General features: G+C 38.8%; 1 protein-coding gene across 6 annotated transcripts; it reads right to left on the bottom strand.

The window, feature by feature from the left end:
• Positions 1-702: 702 nt before the first annotated feature.
• On the bottom strand, positions 703-16,129 carry LOC120311206. Of its 6 annotated transcripts, none has more exons than XM_039350429.1 (10): positions 15,475-16,129; positions 15,320-15,388; positions 14,653-14,778; positions 14,247-14,399; positions 13,600-13,743; positions 3,408-3,563; positions 2,820-2,945; positions 2,238-2,390; positions 1,601-1,744; positions 703-1,024 (listed from the first exon to the last, which is right to left on the bottom strand). In XM_039350429.1, the coding sequence occupies exons 3-10, from the start codon at positions 14,717-14,719 to the stop codon at positions 834-836; spliced, it is 1,134 nt and encodes a 377-aa protein (XP_039206363.1). In that variant the 5' UTR covers positions 14,720-14,778; positions 15,320-15,388; positions 15,475-16,129; the 3' UTR covers positions 703-833. The 6 variants fall into 6 exon arrangements, with proteins under 6 accessions (XP_039206363.1, XP_039206360.1, XP_039206361.1 ...); XM_039350426.1 differs by lacking the exon at positions 15,320-15,388 and having other exon boundaries at positions 712-1,024; positions 15,475-15,840; positions 15,958-16,119; XM_039350427.1 differs by lacking the exon at positions 15,320-15,388 and having other exon boundaries at positions 712-1,024; positions 15,475-15,600; positions 15,958-16,119.
• Positions 16,130-17,244: the final 1,115 nt, after the last annotated feature.

The raw sequence follows: 17,244 nt of genomic DNA, 5'->3' as shown, positions 1-17,244 counted from the left end.
AGTTGAGGTTTTCACATGTTGAATTGCTGAGGTTGAGAGACACAGTTCTAGAAAAGCTTGTGATCTCAGGATGGTAGTGATGGAACCCCTGGACCATTCCAAGCTTATTTCCAATGACACCCACTCTTTGACTTGCTTTAACTTAATTGCTTTACTAGTTCTTGCATTACACAAATTACTACCTCCAACAGATTTTTAATTTAATGTTGGTAAAGCATCCAGAGACATTAAGAGAATGGAAGCTCTATAAATTATCTCAATAAGCATACCAGATTATCTAGGGTAAAATTGCTTTATCCCCCTCTTGACTCCCAAGTGTGAACTAAAGGAGGTCTTTCAAAGGAAAGTTCCTTGAGATTATTGATATGAATACCTAAGAATGGATGCTATGAGGGACAACTTTCACCCTAGAAACCAGGAGATTGTGAGTTCTAGTCCTGCCTTAAGGATGAAAGCCAACTGGGTAACTTTGGGCCAGGCTCTCTCTCCAGTCCAACCCACCTCACATATGGTAGTGGTCTTGATGAAAAAAGGTGGAGAAAGAAGTATTATATATTTATAAAAATAATAGAGATGAGATAAAAAGCTATTAATATAAATATCTCCTGCCGCTTGTTTAATCACTTGAATGAACTACACAAGACTCGATTATTTGCATTCTAGTTTATTTTGATTACAGCTTCATGACAGTTAAGAAAGAACTTCATAGTGAGCTAGAATATCGAAGTGTAGTTATTAATTCCCATCACCACCCACTAACTCAAATTTTAAACTTTAATCTCAAACTTGAGTGTCTTTCATCCCAAATTCTTATTGCTCTTTGAATTAAGCCCTTAATTCCAACTCCAACCAAATGTTTTTGAAAGGCCGCTCCATCCTTCCAGTGCCTGAGGATTCTGGCATTCTACGCTTTCAATGTCAAAAATGAGTAATCCATTTGCTTTTTCCTTCTTTCCTAGTGGGTAGGAACATGTATTCTTGGTTGTACATCCCTGGCCATTGATCGTTGAAAAGTATGCTGACACTGGAAAGGGCGAGAATAAAGGATTTAGGAAACATTTCTTAGTTTTCTATTCACTTGTAATGGTGTAGCATCAAGATACATTAACAAAAGTTTGTACTGTATCTGTCTGGTCATCTAGACACGGCCTGTTGAGCATTCCCTTTCTTGTGAGGTAAATAAATAGCAGATGAGGTCTTTGTTTGGTACTCCATAATCTTAGGCAGTCTCTCCCCTGAGGCATGTCCTACTACCAATCTGTCAACTGAGAGACTGGAGAGCCAGTTGTCTGAAATGGTATAAGGTTTCTTTCCTGAGCAGGGGGTTGGACTAGATGACCTCCAAGATCACTTCCAACTTTATTATTATTATAACTATCTCCAAATTACTAAAATCTGTTTTAATCCAGATTAAATCTGTTTTCTTCTCCTATGCACTTAAAACAAAAGAACTGAATGTTGCCAATGAATGAAATATTCTCCCAAGGAATGATTTCCCATTGGTTTTACTTTGTTTATGTTTCTGTTTCATTTCCCGTATGCTAATTTTATTTGTCTCTAGAATGTTTCTTCCCAAATTGAGAAAGAAAGAGTTGCTTACGTGCACGCATACTGAATTTCGAATTATAACATTGATCCTCATCCCCGAGACAGAGAACGGGTCCACTTTCTTCAGAAATGCCATTTTCTTCGTAAGAGCCTGGGCAGACAAACCCGTTGGGTTTAAGGATGTCACGCCCTGGAACTGCAGAAAGAAAGCTTCTGAATTAGCAAATAGTTTAACAGCCACAATCCTTTCTGAAATATTTATTGCCCAACTAAATGCCCTCTAAGCATTTTGACTATGGTTCTTAAAATTCTCAGTCAGGAAAAGATTTGTTTTCTCCAAATAGCTAATCACCTTGTGTTCCCACTGGAGTTCAGTGTGAAATCTGGAATGCACCATTTCTTAATGAACTTCAAGCACATAGTGGAGTCTTTAGAAATAATGCATAATAAAATTTTAATCTCCTCCCCTCTTGTACCTTCTGATTTCTGTCAGAAGGAACCAGATCATTCCACTGATGCCTCCAAAAATGTTGTCTTCCTTTTCGCTACAACTTCTTTCTAAGGATTTTCATGCTACTTGATCCCTCCACCACCAAACATACAAGGTGCTGAAAGCAAGGAGAATCTACTCTTTCAAATGGACAGTTTGCTGGCTGTTAGAATGGACATTTTAATCTCAGGTTACTTACTGGGAAGAGGTGCAGTATTACAGCCATCGTTCTCACAACATGCTATTCTCTTCTGCTGGTATTTTCCAGCCACTGACGTGAAGCCGTAATAAGCATTAGAACATTGCTCAGCTCTTGCACATGACTTGACAGTAAAGGAGAGTGGAGGAAGGCCTGCAAAATTTAATCAGAAAAAAGCAAAACCCCATTGTGGCAGATAACAGTGAAATAAAAACATCAAGGCTTCCAATTTAAAGGTTTAAAGTCAGATGCATCTGAGGATCAATTCTAACCAGTTGAGAATATTTAAGTTGAGGATAGGAAGACATAAATGTTGGGTTGCTCCCTCCAGGTATGCTGAGATTGAAATGGAAATAATGGAGATATTAACAATGTTTTGAGGTGAATGAGGTGAAGTATGATAAAAATAAGAGATATCGTTCTGTTCCTGGATTGGTGGCCACAAGACCTAGGAAACAGGCCAGGTATGATGAAAGATCTGTTGTGATTCCCACCAAGGCCTATAAGTTATTCCTTGATGCTCTGGGGACCAAAGGATGAAAATAGCAGCCATCATTAATACTGAAATTGCATTTTACTCACCCATAGTGGTGCGAAAGGAAAGTGTAAGGCAATATTTTTCATCTGCTCCACATTCCACCAACTGCATGTCCTCATTTCTGCATTCATCCCCACAGGCAAAACAGGTCTGGCATTTCAAAGATGCTGCTGCGGATAGAAAAAGACAAAGAAGGAAGGAAGGGAAGGAAGGAAGGAAGGAAGGAAGGAAGGAAGGAAGTTAAGAAGAAAAAGAAATAATGAAGAAAGAAGAAAAAAGATAAAGAAAAAGAAGGAAGGGAGGAAGGGAGGGAGGGAGGAAGGAAGAAAGGAAGAAAAAGAAAGAGAAAGAAAGAAAGAGAAAGAAAGAAAGAAAGAAAGGGAGGGAGGGAGGAATGAATGCAATTTTTAATTAGTGATACTGTACTTCTAGCAATGTTCTAGATGTGTAATGAGATACAGGTAGTCCTTAACTTACAACCATTCTTTTAGTAATAATTCAAAGTATAGAAATTGCTTGAAAGAACCTACATTTGAAGTTCTTCCCCTATTTTGGAGATATCCTTAACGATAATTTAGTCAAAATTCTTCCAGACTTCTCTTCCCTCCCAAATTTACCCTTGTGTGACTTACCTGTTGAGATGACTGAAGAGAGGAGGCACAGGACAAGGATTCTAGCAGACATCATGATGACAGTGTGAGTCGACTGTGTGTAGCGAAGGCATTTATGTGAGGCATTTATAGTTCCTGGAGTATGCCTACCTTGGAGGATGAGTTTGAAGAATTCTGCTGAGGAGGTGGAAGGGGAGACAATCAAATCCCACACAGAGTAGAGCAACACCGACTTACACAAGAAGTTGGAGAAAGGGAAAATGTGCACACAATCCATCAAGATGAGTAGGCAGTTTTGTCATATTGATGGTGAAGGAAAACTTGATTTGTGCTCTTATGTGGGGCCCATGTTCAGCATAAGCTTTGTATGTCAATAATGCTCATCTATTATTGGGGAAGAAATGAGGCTCAAAGTCAACATTGGTTTAAAATTATTGTGGTAACATTGTAGGACGAGCCACACTTGCGATCAGGCAGAGTAGAGGCCCCTGGCTCAATAGCACTAACTGTGAGAGAGATTTTGGAGATCAAGAGATCAATAAATGTTGCAAATGGTCCTGGGCAGACTGAAAGCTGCCCAGGACTAGACTGGCTGTCGTCAGCCTTGCGCACATGCGCGAGGCGCGAAAAACAGCCAGTTTTCATTGGCTGACACTGTCCGGGTTTAGGATGCTATAAAAGGCCTGCGTGTCATTTTGCTTTTGCTGATTGTAAGAAGAGATCAATAAAGGAAGCTTGTTTGTTCACCATGTGTCTCCATTTAATGCCTCAACCCTGCAAACATAAAAGTAACGATTTAAACAGCTGAATAAATTTTTCCCCATGCTTAAGGCATACCATTCGGAATATTAAGATGAATAAAAATTTTAAGAGGTAGAAAAGATTTTACTTTTCTGTCTGATGAGTTAAAACGTCGTCAAATCCAGTTCAGATGGGAGATTCCAAGAGGAATAGTAGTGAATTATGATGGAATACATTACAGATTAACTACAGTTTCAAAGGCAAGAGATTTTTATCACTCTATTCTAAAGGCAAGACCGTCTTCACCTCCACAAACAAGGATAATTGAAGAGCCTGTTATGGCAGGAGCTTCCTCATTGATGGTCATGGAACAAGTGGTGTTGCCTGTACAGAATCTTGAGATAAAAGATCAAAGGATGACACGAGCTACCCATAAACGTAAAGAAAAAGAGCAGCAGCAGAAGAGTGGTGATAAAGTAGAAGGAATGGTTACTACAGAGCCTGTGGGAGGGGCAAGACCTAAAAGATCTTCGACAGTTGATCTTCAGGCTATGCTTCAAAGGCTTCAGGCCAGTGTAGATGGCCAAGTTCCTGACCTGGAATGTTAATGGCTTAAATTCACCTCAGAAACAGAGAAAGATCTTCCACTATTTGAAACAACATAATAATGACTTGGTATGTTTGCAAGAGACTCATATAACTTCAAAGGACTCAAAATATCTGACAAATTCTCGTTTGGGATCACATTTTATAGCTCCAGCTCCAGGGAAAAAAGGGGATGTTGTAATTTATGTGAAGAAAAATTTATTGGCTAAATTAATTGAGGTTGATCTTGAAGGAAGATATGTCTTTGTGGAACTATTGTTACAAGGCAAGAAAGTTCTTATTGTTGGATTATATGCCCCTAATCAACAACAGAAGCAATTCTATAAGCTTTTGTATGGGAAGATATCCCAGCTGGATTATAAATCTGTAATTTTGATGGGTGACTGGAAGGGAGTTTGGGATATAACTATAGATAAAAAGAGCTCTTCAAAAAATTTCACTCAAACTAAATTACCCAAAACTTTTTTTGATTTGAAAGAAGAGTTGGAACTTATTGACATTTGGTGAGAAAGGAACACAAGTGATAGAGATTTTACCTTTTATTTGGATATACATCAGTCATTTTCAAGGATTGACTTCTTTTTGATTACTAGTGATTTTCTTTCTAGGATGAGAAAGGTAAAAATCTTTCCCAGGACCCTATCAGACCATAGTCCTGTGTGGATGGAGCTATACTTGGAAGATGGGAACAGAAGGCCTTGGAGACTGAATGAGAATTTGTTTACCCGGGAGAGTTTGTACAAAAATGTAAAGAGTATTTAAAGGAGTTTTTTGCTTTAAATATGAATAAGGGTACATCGATGCCCATGGTCTGGGATGCCAGTAAGGCATATATGAGGGGAATTTTAATTCATTTAAATAAAGTTTCTAGGGATAAAAGGATACAAAGATGTAGAGCAATAGAAGATGAGATTAAAATAAAAGAAGCGCTTGCTCTTAACCCAACTGATAATAACTTAAAGGTTTCTATAAAGATGCTTAGGGAACAATTTAATATGTTGATGGCAGATCAGGTGGCTACCAATTTGCGTTATATGAGACATAATACTTTTTGTAATGCGAATAAGCCTGGGAGGTGGTTGGCTTATCAGTTATGAAAGAAACAGAAGGCTAGGATTATAGAGAAAGTAAAATATAAAGGTACTGAGGTTTTTCAGCAAAATTTGATTAAAAAGAGTTTTTTAGATTTTTACACAAAACTAAACTCAAGTAATAATATAAAGGGAATGGATATAGACAAATATTTACAATCAGTACATTTTCCTAAACTTTCTGAGGAACAGCAAAATGGGATGAATTGTTTAATTACTGTGGAGGAAATTGGCTTAGCTATCAAGCAGTTAAAGGTGGGAAAGTCTCCAGGAACAGATGGATTGACGTTGACGTATTATAAAAATTTATATGAAGAAACGTTGGAGTCATTAAAGGAGCTTTTTAATAGTATCTTGCTGGGAGCACAAGTTCCTCCTTCTTGGAAAAGAGCGTTTATTGATTCTGAAGGAGGATCAAGATCTTACAGAGCCTAAGAATTATAGGCCGATATCATTATTAAATGTAGATTACAAGATTTTTACTAAAATTTTGGCAAATAGATTAATGCAGGTTATAAAGGATTTGATTCACAGTGATCAATCAGGATTCATAACAGGGCGATACATGAAATATAATGTCAGACAAATTATTAACTTAATTGAGTATTTGGATAAGAACAATCAGATTCCTGTGGCTTTTATATTTTTGGATGCTGAAAAAGCCTTTGATCAATTAGATTGGCAATTCTTATTTTCACTGGTAGAGAAAATGAATTTTGGGGATAATTTTTTACATGCACTTAAAGCTATATATCAGCAACAATCTGCTCAAATTGTTGTTAATGGGGGATTGACTGAGACTTTTAATATTGAAAAAGGGACAAGACAAGGATGTCCATTATCTCCATTGTTATTTGTTTTAACATTGGAGATTTTGTTGATCCAGATTCGAGAATCAACGGTAATCAAGGGCATAAAGATAAGAAAAAATGAGTATAAATTACGGGCTTTTGCAGATGATTTGGTTTTGATTTTGGAACAACCGATTAGAGCGGTTGATTGTCTATTAGAACTTATAACACAGTATGGAAAAGTTTCTGGTTTTAAAGTCAATAACCATAACACTAAGATATTATCTAAGAATATGTCAGCCAATGACAAGGAAAGTTTGGTTAAAGCCACAGGTTTTCAGATGGTGAAAAAGGTTAAATATCTGGGAGTATATTTAACTGCCTCAAATTGAAAATTGTATAAAAATAATTATGAATTATTATGGGCAAAAGTGCAAAAGGATTTAAATGACTGGAAAAAACTGCAATTGTCACTGTTGGGGAGAATTTCAGCTGTAAAAATCAATTTTCTACCAAAGTTTCTTTTCTTGTTTCAGATGATACCTATTTTAAAAAAAGATGTAAATTTGGAGGAATGCCAGAAGGGTATTAATAAATTCATTTGGGCTGGGAAAAAACCAAGGGTTAAGTTAAGATTTTGCAAGATGCCCGAGAAAGAGGAGGACTTAAAGCATCTAACTTGAAATTATATTATGATGCAGCCGCCTTAAGTTGGATAAGTGATTGGCTTAATTTAACAAATAAGGATATTCTTGCTCTTGAAGGGTGGAATTTAATGTATGGTTGGCATGCATATTTAATTTTTAATAAGAAAGTGGACCGGGCTTTCAAATCACATATTTTGAGGAGTGCCTTACTTCGAGTTTGGAAAAAGTATTATTATAGGTTAAACTATAAAATACTCATCTGGGGAATCTTTGTGGATTTAAATGACAAAGAAACCACTTTAATGTTGAATTTATTAATTGCAGCAAGGTTACTAGTAGGCTCATATTGGAAGAAGGATTTGTTGCCTACTTTAGAAGAATGGATATTTAAAGTTTCTAACTTTGCAGAAATGGCAAAAATTTCTGCTTATTTGAAGGATCATACACAAGAAAGATATATTATTGTATGGAGAAGGTGGATAGATTATATTCAGAAAAAATATGGGACTATAAAGTTTCATTTACTTTATGAGTAAATTTTATAGTAACTGTTGTAGAGATTTGTTTATATGACTTAATTTAAGGGGAGTTAAAGGTTAAGTATGATGTTTTTCTTTCTTTTTTTTCTTTTTTCTTTCTTCTTTTCCTTTTTTTATTATTGTTAATTTTCTTATTAATAACCCTGTACTCTGCTCTGGGAAGTGAGGGGGGGGGTTGAGGGTAGGTGGGTGGGTGAGTGGGTGGGTGGGTAATGATAATATAGTCATGGTAAATGCTTGGGCATTTCCCCTATGCTGTGTTCATGTGTGTGAGAGGGATGAGAGGGGAGGAAGGAGCAGGGAGGAAGTAGGATGGTTAGAGGAGAAGGGGAGGGGAAGAGAGTAGGAGGGGAGGAGAGAAAGAGGAGGGAAGTAGGGAAGGATTAGAGAGGGTGGACGTGGCTCGGGGGAATGGGCAGGCGGTACCAGTGGTTAGGAATTTATTTTAATTGAATTGTATTTTGTACGAATAAATGGAAAATAAAAAAACTTTATTAAAAAAGAGATATAATCCACATTAAAAAAAAAGATGAATAGTTTCATGGTAATTCCGCAACATTGGTCCACAATCACCGATGGAGCCAGGACTGGAAAGACTGTGTGGAAGGTCAAAAGTCTTCATCAGGGTTCAGTCCAAGCTGGGAATAAACAACATGGCGACTGCTTTAGAAAGAAGATTGTAGTTTATTGAAGAGGGGAGCAAGAGAGAAAGATGTAAAGAAAGGAAGTGAGCACATGTAATAGGGAGTGAATTTTTATACCCTCTCGGGCTTTTGTTTGGAGTTGTTTCCTGCTCCTGTTTGAGGCTTTGTATTTCCTGTGTCATGTACTTTGAACTGAGTCTGAGTGTGCCCCTTTGGCATTAGTGGGTTAATCCTATTATATCCTGTCATAGAGTTTGGGTGGGGTATGTAGATTGTCTTTGTCTTCCTAAGCTTCTAACTGGAGGGCTCTAACCTTCCTGAATGGATTATTACATTTGCATTTCCACAGAGCTCGTTTCCGTTTGGGGGAGGGAGACTTAGGGCTATTAAGAAAAAGTGGGCATGCTTTTCTGCCTCTTTAAGATCATTTGAGGAAATATAATCTTCTGCCCTTTTAATATTTCCTTCTCTGAGGGGGCTGCCTTCCCACAACTGAGGCTCAACTCCTAGAGCAGTAATGGAGAACCATGTGTCAAAAATGTGTCAAAAAATTGGAAATATATCCAAAATTTGGAAACTGCCTAATTTACTCTGCTGGAATGACATACATATAAAGGGAGTCTTATTTGGGAGTTTATTTGGTGACCATTCAAATTTACATCGGCACTGAAAAAAGTGACTTATAATCATTTTTAACATGACCGTGACAGCATCCCCAGGGTCACGTGATCAAAATTCAGAGGCTTGGAAACTGACTCAGATTGATGACGGGTGCAGTGTCTCTGGGGGTCACGTGATCCCCTTTTGAGATCATCTGACAAGCCAGATTGCCTTAACAACCATGTTACTAACTTAACAACTGCAGTGATTTATTTAACAATCGTGTCAAGAAAGGATGTAAAATGGGACAGAGAAAGCCGTGATCTTTCATTTAACAATTGTCTCGCTTAACAACATAAATTTGGAGCTCCATTGTGGTCATAAGGTGAAGACTATCTACACACACAGAGACACGAAACAATTCTCTATCACTCCTCCATCTAGGCCAGGGTGGAGAACCTTGCCTCTTTTATGACTTGTGGACTTCAACTCCTAGAAATGGCTACCCTCCTCTTTAGTGGATAAAGATTTGGAATTGGCCGAGGTTCAGCTTTTTTTACTTAACTATGAAAAACAGAAGCTGTATTTACTCACAATTCCACTTTATTTGCACAACTGCAATATTGGCTACCTAAATGGAATCATAGTAGAATCAATGGTAGGCCACTAAATCACAATTATCCAATGTTGAAACTAGCCAAACCTAGTTATTACTGCAGGTGACATGGTTAAATCTACATGAAGACATCCAGTGGATCTCTTCCTTCTCCTCCTCCTCCTTCTCCTCCTCCTCCTCCTCCTCCTCCTCCTCCTTCTAGCACTGATGATGTTACCTAGTTTTGAAATGAAATGTCTGCAAGAAACCACCAAGCTCAGAGAGCACCAAAGGCCCCATAGTTTTCCTCCTCCTCCTCCTCCTCCTCCTCCTCCTCCTCCTCCTCCTCCTCCTCCTCCTCCTCCTCCTCCTCCTCTTTTCTTTTTCCATTTTTCCTCCCTTGTGATTCATCATATTTTGCTTATAGTCCAGATATCTAGTGTGTCTCAGTAGATCAGTGTTTCTCAACCTCTGCAACTTTAAGAGAGTCTCTTAATCAAGATCACGTGAAGTATTAATACCACTCTTCAATGCCTTGGTAAGGCCACACTTGGAATACTGCATCCAGTTTTGATCACCACGATGTAAAAAAGATGTTGAGACTCTAGAAAGAGTACAGAGAAGAGCAACAAAGATGATTAGGGGACTGGAGGCTAAAACATATAAGGAACGGTTGCTAGAATTGGGTATGTCTAGTTTAACGAAGAGAAGGACAAGGGGGGACATGATAGCAGTATTCCAATATCTCAGGGGCTGCCATAAAGAAGAGGGAATTAAGCTATTTTCCAAAGCACCTGAAGGCAGGACAAGAAGCAACGGGTGGAAACTAATCAAGGAGAGAAGCAACCTAGAACTAAGGAGAAACTTCCTGACAGTGAGAACAATTAATCAGTGGAACAGCTTGCCTCCAGTAGCAGTAAATGCTCCAGCACTGGAAGTTTTTAAGAAGAGACTGGACAGCCACTTGTCCGAAATGGTGTAGGGTTTCCTGCCCGAGCAGGGGGTTGGACTAGATGACCTCCAAGGTCCCTTCCAACTTTACTACTATTATCTCTAATACAACTTTAAGTGTTGTTAAAAAGCAACTTCAAGTGTTTTTCAACCTCAGCGTTACAGCTGGGGAGTTCTGGGACTTGAAGTCCACATTTTCTAAAGTTGTGGAGGTTGTGAAATCTTCCACTAGATGGTAGCCCCTGTCTATTTTTGGGTGATGTTGGAACAGGGCTAACTGTGGGAAACTATTGGGGAATTCCAGAGATGATGTCTAAACTAGAACCTAGCCATATTTAAATGCTAATTACACATATGGGAATGCTGATTTAAATTTGTAACTGACCTGATTAAGCTTGTTGTGTGAATGCAGCCATTGGACATTTCAAAGCAGATGGGATACAGGAAAAAAAATGGGATCAAAGGAAGCTCAATTACTATTGCCCCTATATCTGGCCCCCATTCCTGTTTTTTTTGTGGCTATAAGAAAATAAGCTTTAAATGGTGTTGCCACTGCTGTTCTGGCAATTTTTATTCACTTCTGCCTTCCTTTCAATATTTAGTTAGTTCAAATATTTTATACTGCTCTTAAAACACCTCAAATACGTTTTTAATAAAGAAACAGCAATAAAAAATTAATTTACGACAGTGGTCTCTGCATCCTTTCTGCATTTTTAGCTGATCAAGCTGCTGATTCTGGACTAGGGATTCATTATTGCTCTTGGATCGGTGCAAAATGGGATATGAAGATATGCTGGGCTTATCAACCGAAAGGCTGACGGTTTGAGACCCGAGTGCAGCATAACAGGGTGAGCTCCTGTTCGTGCCTCAGCTCCATGCCAACTTAGCCGTTTGAAAGAGGCAAATGCATGTAGATAAATAGGTACCCCTTTGGTGGGAAGGTAACAGCGTTCTGTGCACCTCAATGTATGCTCATGCCTCCCACATGACCATGGAAGCGTCTTCAGACAACACTAGTTCCCTTGGCTAGGACATGGAGATGAGCACCTCCCCCTAGAATTGGAGAACAACTGGACAGGGGAAACCTTTATTTTTTCCCTTTAAGATCAAATGTCTGTAGAGGTTCTCATTCTCCTCCTTTGATGCTCTAGATTCCAAGCGACAAAAACATCAACATCAACTAGATGCCTGCTTTCTTGCTTCCAAGGAGACGCCTCACTAATTGCTTCTCTGTCCCCCCCTTTTGTGGCATGGAGAAAAACAACAACAAATGTTTTCCTTCCATTCTAAGGAAGGGAAGTGTTAGAAAAGCAGTTGGCATTTTCTTAAGAGATCACCAGGTCCTTCTAGTTCCTGCTCTGGACAGAACATAATCAGACAGAAACTGATTAACAGTGGCTAACAATGATTACTAGTGAGAACAATTAACCCATGGAAGAGCTTGCCTTCAGAAGTTTTGTGTGCTCCATCACTGGGGGCTTTTAAGAAGAGACTGGATAGTAATTTGTCTGTGATAGAATAGGGTCTCCTCAGTGGTGGGATTCAGCCAGTTCGCACCAGTTCGGCAGAACCGGTAGCTAATCTTTTGTTGCCGACACCCAGAATGAACTTTTGGAAGTGGCATCCACACAGATGACTGGTTTTTCACATATTTGAATCCCACCACTAGGTCTCCTGCTTGGACAGGGGGTTGGACTTGAAGACCTCCAAGGTTCCTTACAACACTGTAATTATGTTATTCTGATTTTTTATGTTCCTGTGTAGATCATGTTACGAGCAACTTTAACCAACTTCCAGAATTAATGTCTAGCTGGGGAATTCTGGGAGTTGAGGTTTTCACATGTTGAATTGCTGAGGTTGAGAGATACAAGTCTAGAAGAGCTTGTGATTTCAGGATGGTAGTGATGGAACCCCTGGACCATTCCAAGCTTATTTCCAATGACACCCACTCTTTGACTTGCTTTAACTTAATTGCTTTACTAGTTCTTGCATAACACAAATTACTACCTCCAACAGATTTTTAATTTAATGTTGATAAAGCATGCAGAGACATTAAGAGAATGGAAGCTCTATAAATTATCTCAATAAGCATACCAGATTATCCAGGGTAAAATTGCTTTATCCCCCTCTTGACTCCCAAGGGTGAACTACAGAAGGTCTTCCAAAGGAAAATTCCTTGAGATTATTGATATGAATACCTAATAATGGATGCTATGAGAGACAACTTCCACCCTAGAAACCAGGAGATTGTGAGTTCCAGTCCTGCCTTAAGCATGAAAGCCAACTGAGTGACTTTGGGCCAGGCCTTCTCTCTCAGCCCAACCCACCTCACATATGGTAGTGGTCATGAGGAAAAAAGGAGGAGAAAGAAGTATTATATATTTATAAAAATAACAGAGATGAGATAAAAAGGTATTAAAATAAATATCTCCTGCCACTTGTTTAATCGCTTGAATGAACTACAGAAGACTCGATTATTTGCATTCTTAGTTTATTTTGATTACAGCTTCATGACAATTGAAAGTTAAGAAACAACTTCACAGTGAGCGAGAATATTGAAGTGTAGTAATTAAATCGCATCACCCATCACCAACTCAAACCTTATACTTTAATCTCAAACTTGAGTGTTTTTCATCCCAAATTCTCACTGCTGTTTGCATTAAGCACTTAATTTCAACTCCGACCAAATGTTTTTGAAAAGCCCCTCCATCCTTCCAGTGCCTGAGGATTCTGGCATTCTAGTGTTTCAATGTCGCAAATGATTAATCCATTTGCTAATTCCGTCTTTCTTCTTGGGTAGAAACATGAATTTTTGTTTGCACATCCCTGGGCACTGACTGTTGAAAAATATGCTGACACTGGGAAGGATGAGAATAAAGGATTTAAGAAACAGTTTTCTCTTCACTTTTAATGGTGTAGCATTGAGATACATTAACAAAAGTATGTACTATAGCTGTCTGGTCATCTAGAAAGTTCCTCCACAAATTGAGAAAGAAAGCGTTGCTCACCTGCACGTATATTGAATTTTACGTTGAAACATTGGTCCTCATCCCCGAGACAGAGAATGGATCCATTTATTTCAGAAACACCATTTTGTTCGTAAGAGCCTGGGCAAACAAGCCCATTGGGTTTAAGGATGTCACGCCCTGGAACTGCAGAAAGGAAGCTTCCGAATTAGCAAATTGTTTCACAGCCACAATCCTTTCTGAAATATTTATAGCCCAACTAAGTGCCCTCTAAGCATTTTGACTATGGTTTTTATAATTCTCAGTCAGGAAAAGATTTGTTTTCCCCAAATAGCTAATCACCTTGTGTTCCTACTGGAGTATAGTGTGAAATCTGGAATGCACCATTTCTTAATGAACTTCAAGCACATAGTGGAGTCTTTAGAAATAATGCAAAATAAAACTTTAGTCTCCTCCCCTCTTGCGCCTTCCAATTTGTGTCAGAAGGAACCAGATCATTCCACTGATTCTGGAGGGGGTTTCCAAAAATGTTGTCCTTCTTTTTGCTACAACGTCTTTCTAAGGATTTTCATGCTACTTGATCCCTCCACCACCAAACATACAAGGTGTTGAAAGCAAGGAGAATCTACTCTTTCAAACGGAGAGCCTGCTGGTTGTTAGAATGGACATTTTAATCTCAGGTTACTTACTGGGAAGAGGTGCAGTATTACAGCCATCCTTCTCACAACATGCTATTCTTGCCTGCAGGTATTTTCTAGCTACTGACGTGACGCCATAATAAGCATTAGAACATTGCTCAACTGTTGCACATGATTTGGCAGTAAAGAAGAGTTGAGAAGGGGCTGCAAAATTTAATCAGAAAAAAAGAAAACCCCATTATGGTGGATAACAGAGAAATAGGCTTCAAATTTAAAGGTTTAAACTCAGATGCATCTGAGGATCAATTCTAACCGGTTGAAAAGATTTAAATTGAGGATAGGAAGGCATAAATGTTGGATTGTTCCTTCCAGGTATGCTGAGATGAAATGGAAATAATGGAGATATTAATAATGTTTTGAGGTGAATGAGGTGCGGTATGATAAAAATTTCACTCACTCATAGTGCTACGAAAGGAAAGTGTAAGGCAATATTTTTCATCCGTTCCACATTCCATCAACTTCATGTCCTCATTTCGGCACTCATCCCTGCTAGCAAAACAGGTCTGACATTTCAAAGATGCCACTGCAGATAGAAGAAGAAAAAGAAGGAAGGAAGGAAGGAAGTTAGGAAGAAAAAGAAAAAAAGAAGAAAGAAAGATAAAGAAAGAAAAAAGATGAAAGGAAGGGAGGGAGAGTGGGAGAAAGGATGAAAAAGACAGAAAAAGTAAGGAAAAAAGAAAGAAAAAAAGAAAGAAAAAAGAATGAAGGGAGGGAGGGAGGAAGAAAGAAAGAATGAAGAATAAAAGAAAGAAAAAGAAAGAAAAAGGGAGGGAGGGAGGGAGGAGGGAAAAAATAAAGAAAGAAAGAAAGAGAAAAAGAAATAAAAAGAAAGAAAAAGGAAGGAAGGGAGGGTGGAAAAAGAAAGAAAAAGAAAGAAATAGAAAGAAAAAAGAAGGGATGAAGGGAGGGAGGGAGGAAGAAAAAAGAAAGAAAGAAAAAAAAGAAAAAGAAAGGAAAAGGGAGGGAGGGAGGAAGGAAGGAAGGCAATTTTTAATTAGTGATGCTGTACTTCTAGCAATGTTCAAGATGTATAATGAGATAATTACAGGTAGTCCTCAACTTACAACCATTCCTTTAGTGGCAATTCAAAGAATAGAGATTGCTTGAAAGAACCCAAAATTGAAGTTCTTCCCCTATTTTGGAGAAATCCTTAATCACAATTTAGTCAAAATTCTTCCAGACTTCTCTTCCCTCCCAAATTTACCCTTGTGTGACTTACCTGTTGAGATGAGTGAAGAGAGGAGGCACAGGACAAGGATTCTAGCAGACATCATGATGACAGTGTGAATCGACTGTGTCTAGCGAAGGCAGTGTGAGGCATTTATAGTTCCTGGAGTATGCCTGCCTTGGAGGATGAATTTGAAGAATTCTGGTGAGGTGGAAGGTGAGTTGAGGATGACAATCAAATCCCACACAGAGTAGAGCAATGTCGAGTTACACAAGAAGTTGGAGAAAGGGAAAATGTGCACACAATCCATCAAGATGAGTGGGTAGTTTTGTCATATTGATGGTGAAGGAAAACTTGATTTGTGCTCTTATGTGGGGCCCGTGTTTAGTAGAAGCTTTGCGTGTCAGTAATGCCTGTCTATTATTGGGGAAGAAATGAGGTTCAAAATCACCATTGGGTTGAAATTATTGTAACTCGATAGAAATGATTTCATAACAAATATTTATTGTCCAGGAATTCTAAGCAGAGACTTACTATGCTGTAGATGTGTCTGGTCTTTTCATATCTGTTCATTCCTATAGGTAAATTGATATTGAATTTTCCCCTCTTCTTCTTCATGAGCATCACATGTTGGCAAAGGATCTCCAAGCCGTGTGGCTAGGAGACATGAGGCTGGATGAACAAAGGTATTCCCATCTGGCTTGTGTCCAGGAAGTCTCCCAATGACCAATGATCCTTTGAGACTTCTCCCACTGGCCCATCAACATACCTAGCATTTAACCCAATAACTGCCAGATATTCTAACATACTGATACATGCTCTCTAGCTGGGTTACATAGAGCTATGCGAGGTCCAGAACAGACCCATCCCACTTTGCATCTTAAAAAGACAGAACTCTTGGAATCTTTCTTCCAACAGGCATCTTTATTAAGAGAAACTGGTTGCAGGCATTCTAGACAGAACTTGGGGGCCAAGCCCTATGGTTCAAGGTTTTAAGGGGTTCCCCTGTAGCCCCACCCAAACACCCCCTTCTTCCAGCGACAGTCTCAGGCATTACATTCCCACCCCCTTTCTCTCACTGCCGACAAGAGGTAGACTTCAGAGAGGAGTACATGAAAGGTAATAGCCTCATTGTTATGGTTAGTCCTTTTGGTGGTATCCACATCCAGTCTCTTTGAAGTATACTGAAGGAAGTGAGGGCCATAAAACCCCTTTGTTCACCCCCTTCCCTTCATTGTATGACAGAATCCAGAGAAGGCAGGAATGGGGTTTTCCATAGTTGATAACTAGAGATGAAATATAATTGGATTTTGACATCCTGCCCCCTTAAAAATAAGATAGATCCACCTGAAAGAAAACAAAACAGGTATAAAAGTTAGTCGGGTCTGTTAGGATACTCTGTGTGAAACTTCTTTAATAGCTTCAGGGCTCTGACATGACGTTTATGGACCCATTCATTTTGTGAGGCAGGGAGATGTTTCCATGCAACAAGGTACTGAGTCGCTCCATGATATCTCCTAGAGTCAAGGATTTCCTTTATTTTGAAGTGTTGTTCGCCCTCCACCATGATTGGAGGTGGTGGGGGGGGGATTTTTGGCTGTAAAGATGCCTGATGTTCTCTTTTCAGCAAGCTGCAATGAAAAATTGGGTGTATTTGCCTGAGATTTTTTGTTAATTCTAATTCTACTGTTACTGGGTTTATGATTCTTTTAATTGGAAAAGGCCCTATATATTTTGGTCCAAGTTTTTTACAGGGTTGTAGGGACTTTAGGTATTTTGTAGATAAGTACACCATTTCTCCTATAATGAAAGGTGTAGACT

Source organism: Crotalus tigris, unplaced genomic scaffold, assembly GCF_016545835.1.
Source record: "Crotalus tigris isolate CLP2741 ecotype Arizona unplaced genomic scaffold, ASM1654583v1 scf7180000018331.87896, whole genome shotgun sequence".
Taxonomy (NCBI): domain Eukaryota; kingdom Metazoa; phylum Chordata; class Lepidosauria; order Squamata; family Viperidae; genus Crotalus; species Crotalus tigris.
This window is presented reverse-complemented; position numbering and strand designations above follow the sequence as displayed.